This window comes from Gregarina niphandrodes, assembly GCF_000223845.1.
Source record: "Gregarina niphandrodes unplaced genomic scaffold scaffold00027, whole genome shotgun sequence".
In the NCBI taxonomy this organism is placed as follows: Eukaryota; Apicomplexa; class Conoidasida; order Eugregarinorida; family Gregarinidae; genus Gregarina; species Gregarina niphandrodes.
Genome location: NW_011645796.1, coordinates 6,813 through 10,790, shown reverse-complemented (window position 1 = coordinate 10,790; position 3,978 = coordinate 6,813). Strand labels below are relative to the sequence as shown.

The following is a 3,978-nucleotide window of genomic DNA, read 5'->3' as shown; positions in this document are numbered from 1 at the left end:
TACTCGGGGGGGGGGTGATTCTCAGGGTAGGGGTACTCACGTGGACGAAATAGCGCCATCGAAGAAGGTCTTCAAGTACGGTATGTACATTGATGGGTAGTCGCTGTTGCCGCTGCGTGTGTATAAGAGGAGCTCAACATCATCGTCTTCAGAAGCACGTTTATAACGGCACAACAGTCTTTCGCCGTCTAATTTGGGCTCGATCGCGACGGCAGTCATACTCCCATCAACGAGCGACCTGCAGGTATTCGGGACCTGCTCCAGCGACACGGCCTTGGCCAACATAGGCTTAGGATTGCGAGTCACACCGCCGGCCAAGGGAAGCGAAGCGGGAGTGGTCTTGGACCAAACCTCTTCCAATGTTAACCTCAATTGTCCATTACTGTTATACAATTCTGCACCAGTCGGATGAATCATTTTCAGAATAGTTTCATAACCAATTGAAAACTCCAGATCTACCAGAGACAGTGGTTATAGCCCACCAGAGAGAGTGGTTATAGCCCACCAGAGAGAGTGGTTATAGCCCACCAGAGAGTGGTGGTGAGAAGTAGTACTCTTTAATACAAGTTTCACAATCCATTTGTGGTGCAATGGTGGGCACTCATTGATGATCCTCTGGAACAACTCATATCTCCTTTTGCTACAAAACGTTCAATCAGTCACGATCAATCAATCACGGGGTGGAGGCTCAGGGGTGTGTATCAGACCGAGGGGTGGAGGCTGAATCTAATTACTTGTCATCTTGGCTGCCCCATAGTAGGTCCAGCCATTCATTGACTTGTACCATGGTCATGCTCGACTCCGTACAGGAAAGTCTGGATGCTAGCGTATAGTAAAGAACAGAAGGAAAGTTTCCGACTTGCTACAATCATGACAATTGATAAGATGTCTGTCTTACTATGCCTTTAGGCGTATTGATATTGGCCAGAGCTTTGTTGGGGTCCTTATAATAACGAAGCCGTTTCATCTCCGTATCATTCAAAGATAGTAATTCAGAATATATCTTACCCAACAATACTTCCTTCAATCCGAAACTCTTTCTCACATCATCCAACTGCGGAAGAACGAGTCTTATAAATATGTAAAACTCATCAAATTCTAAACCCTCTTTAGACCGCTGTATAAACTCGTATAGGATACGACGACCAGTAGTACCTTTAACTTCACACACTCGTTCTCCTACTTCACACAAATCCTGAAACAGGATCATCCTCGGAACTCAACAAGTCCCGGAAATTTATGCCACTGTGTCATGCCACCCTAACTCTGTGAACGCGCTAATAGTTACCAACACCCCACATGGGAAAAAGAATGGGGGAAAGAAGCTTCCACAAAATTCCAACTGCAAGGGATGCCCGGGAGAGGCAGGGATGCCTGGAGAAAGGGATGTCCGGAGAGGCAGGGATGCCTGGAGAAAGGGATGTCCGGAGAGGCAGGGATGCCCGGAGAAAGGGATGCCCGGAGAGGCAGGGATGCCTGGAGAAAGGGATGCCCGGGAGAGATGGAAATAAAATTGTGTGTTCCCGGAGCCGATGCCGTGTTTGGGCTACTGTACTCGGGAAGAAAGCGGCGATGAGGGCGAGGTCGAGCGGTGGCTGCAGAGTCGCTGTGGAGGGCTTCCAGGTTGGTTGAGCCCGGCGCAAGTGCCGTCTATGCTGAGTTGCACACATTGCAGCACCCCGCTAGTGTTCTTGTGTCAGATTTATAGTCCCAGTGAGAACGGCTTCCACCGCATGATTTACGTCCTGAGCTGCTGGTCCTGCGGCAAGGATGTGCGAGCATACCGCGCGCTGGCACCGCAACTCAACGAATGGCTGCCACCACGGCCCCAAGACGACACCGGCCACATCGAGCGCTTGACCCTGCAACTCAAGACCTCGTGCTGCCGCCTGTGTCTCTTGCCTGCAACCCAGGAAACGCAAGCGACGCAGGAAACAACAGCGACGCGTAGGCAGCCCCAGGCGCAGGGAGCGCCGCTACACCTGCGGTGTCAGAACTACTTGGCCGGATACCTCGACCAAAGCCCGGTGCTACCGCGGTCGGACATTTGGATCGAAGAAGAAGTTCCACAAAAGTGCCTAATCACGGAGGAGCCGGAGACGGAAAAACCAGATACGAAAGATCCGGAGACGGAACCGGATAATCATATGGACGTGCTGGCAAAGGTCGAAACCGGCGTGGCTCTGGAACAGAATGCGTCTCCAGTTTCCGCTGATTCGGATGACGCGGCGTTGGAAGACGATGCGGCGTTGGAAGACGATGCGGCGTTGGAAGACGATGGTGAGCACCCGGTTGTGGGGCCCGTGCGAGAGATGAACAAGGTGCCGGAGATTAACCAGGACGCGGTCCTGGACGCATACATCAACTACATGGAGTCTATGCCCAGCCACGTGATCCGGTACGGGGCCGGCTGTCCGTTGTGGTTTTGTTCGCAGGATGTTTGCACGGCCGTCCCGGCATGTGAAGCGTGTGGGGCGCCGCGAAGGTTCGAATTTCAGGTGCAGTCATCGCTCCTTGACAGCTTGAATGTGCTCACCAACCTGGAACTGGCCTTTGGCATCCTCGCAGTATATACTTGCTCGAATGATTGTGACTCCCAAGGCCTAGTTTCTGAATTCGTTCACAAGCAAAGAGACCCTACAGTGGACGTTAAGATTCAGCTCCGGGAAATTGACCAGTAGCCACAGCAATGACACACGCTAGGGGTGCTGCATAAAGAATGTTGCACACCACAACCTCATATAAAAAACTTCTGCGTCTTATAAAACCGCGTGGTTCTAATTTATAACGCCGCGCGGAACGGGTCCAACCAGCCGTGTTGCTTGGCTCGTTGGATGGCGGTCGGCTTGATGGCGGGATTACTGTTTGGTCCAGCTTGCTGGCGGGACGAAATAGGCAGTTTTGGTTTGCTTAAATTTTGAAGGCCTTTTCACCGGCCCGGGTAAGAGTGGGTTAACAGACTGATACATGAGCCGAAGTAGATGGGAGGTATCGGTTCCAGGTTGATGTCGGTCGACAGGGGGACATACTGGTCGGCGGTCCAATGCTTTGAAGAAGGTAGTAAGTCTCTGTAATTTATTTTCTTTCATTGCTTGGTCTTGTGAAAGTTGTGTGCTCTTCATTTCGAGTTGAATAACTGCGTTAACGGCGAACTGCTGGTCCCGGGGGAGGTCGAGGGGACGCTTTCGCGAGACGTAGAGTGAAGACTCAATGTATGCATCGAAGAGCTTTGTGAGTGCTTCCGGCTCGGCAAACACGTGCTGTCTGTGCATTCCCGTGACGCAGGCTGTTGTTTGAAGTTGGGGTGGAACGAACAATTGCGGATTGGAAGTCGGGAGCCTGGCAGGCATGGCGTCGTCACATAGGTTTTTCAACGTAGGCTTGTTTAGGGCGAACTGAACCGAATAAATTTGCTCATTCACATTCACGTACTTTACTGCCCGTGTCAGCACATCCCACACCACCAACGACTGGTCGACCACGCCCGCCAGGAGCGTCTGGCCTTCGTTGACCAACATGGTCTTTATGTCACCAATTTGCACACCTTCACTCGTGTGCACACCTTCACTCGCCTGTGCATCGCCATCCATTCGCGCATTGCCGGCCGCCGTGTCTGGTTGGTTCCAGATGTCGGCCTTTAGCATTTCGCGCACCAGCGGCACCCGGTCGTTCTGTAGGTACTGGTGGACACACGTGTACAGGTCAAACTCGAGCAGTTTCCGCCCGGTCGCGACCAATAGCCGGCTGCGTCCCACAATCAATAAACTTGGCACGGGCCGCAGCAGGTCCAAGACGAACTCTTCCGTGTCCGCCCCCGGACGCCAGAGCACGACGCGTCCGCTGGAGTCCCCAAGTACCACCAGCGGGCCGCGGGAGTCGGAATCCACCAGCGCCATGCTTAACACGGCGTCCCTGGCCTGGTAACTGGCCAGTGGACTTGCCTCCGAGGTTTTCACTGCGAGCTCTGTCTGGGCCGCC

The 3,978-nt window shown here is 53.0% G+C and overlaps 3 protein-coding genes across 3 annotated transcripts; 1 reads left to right on the top strand and 2 right to left on the bottom strand.

Moving 5' to 3' along the window:
- Positions 1-36: 36 nt before the first annotated feature.
- On the bottom strand, positions 37-1,210 carry GNI_114800 (DNA ligase; the record flags this gene model as incomplete). The annotated part of the gene is made up of 4 exons (XM_011133346.1): positions 37-455; positions 555-640; positions 735-862; positions 899-1,210. 4 exons carry the CDS (start codon positions 1,208-1,210, stop codon positions 37-39), a joined length of 945 nt encoding a protein of 314 aa, XP_011131648.1.
- Positions 1,211-1,532: 322 nt separating this feature from the next.
- On the top strand, positions 1,533-2,681 carry GNI_114790 (programmed cell death protein 2; the record flags this gene model as incomplete). The annotated part of the gene is made up of 1 exon (XM_011133345.1): positions 1,533-2,681. The coding sequence occupies one exon, from the start codon at positions 1,533-1,535 to the stop codon at positions 2,679-2,681; it is 1,149 nt and encodes a 382-aa protein (XP_011131647.1).
- A 177-nt stretch (positions 2,682-2,858) lies between these two features.
- Positions 2,859-3,896, bottom strand: GNI_114780 (hypothetical protein; the record flags this gene model as incomplete). Its single annotated transcript, XM_011133344.1, has 1 exon — positions 2,859-3,896. One exon carries the CDS (start codon positions 3,894-3,896, stop codon positions 2,859-2,861), a length of 1,038 nt encoding a protein of 345 aa, XP_011131646.1.
- Between the last annotated feature and the right edge of the window lie 82 nt (positions 3,897-3,978).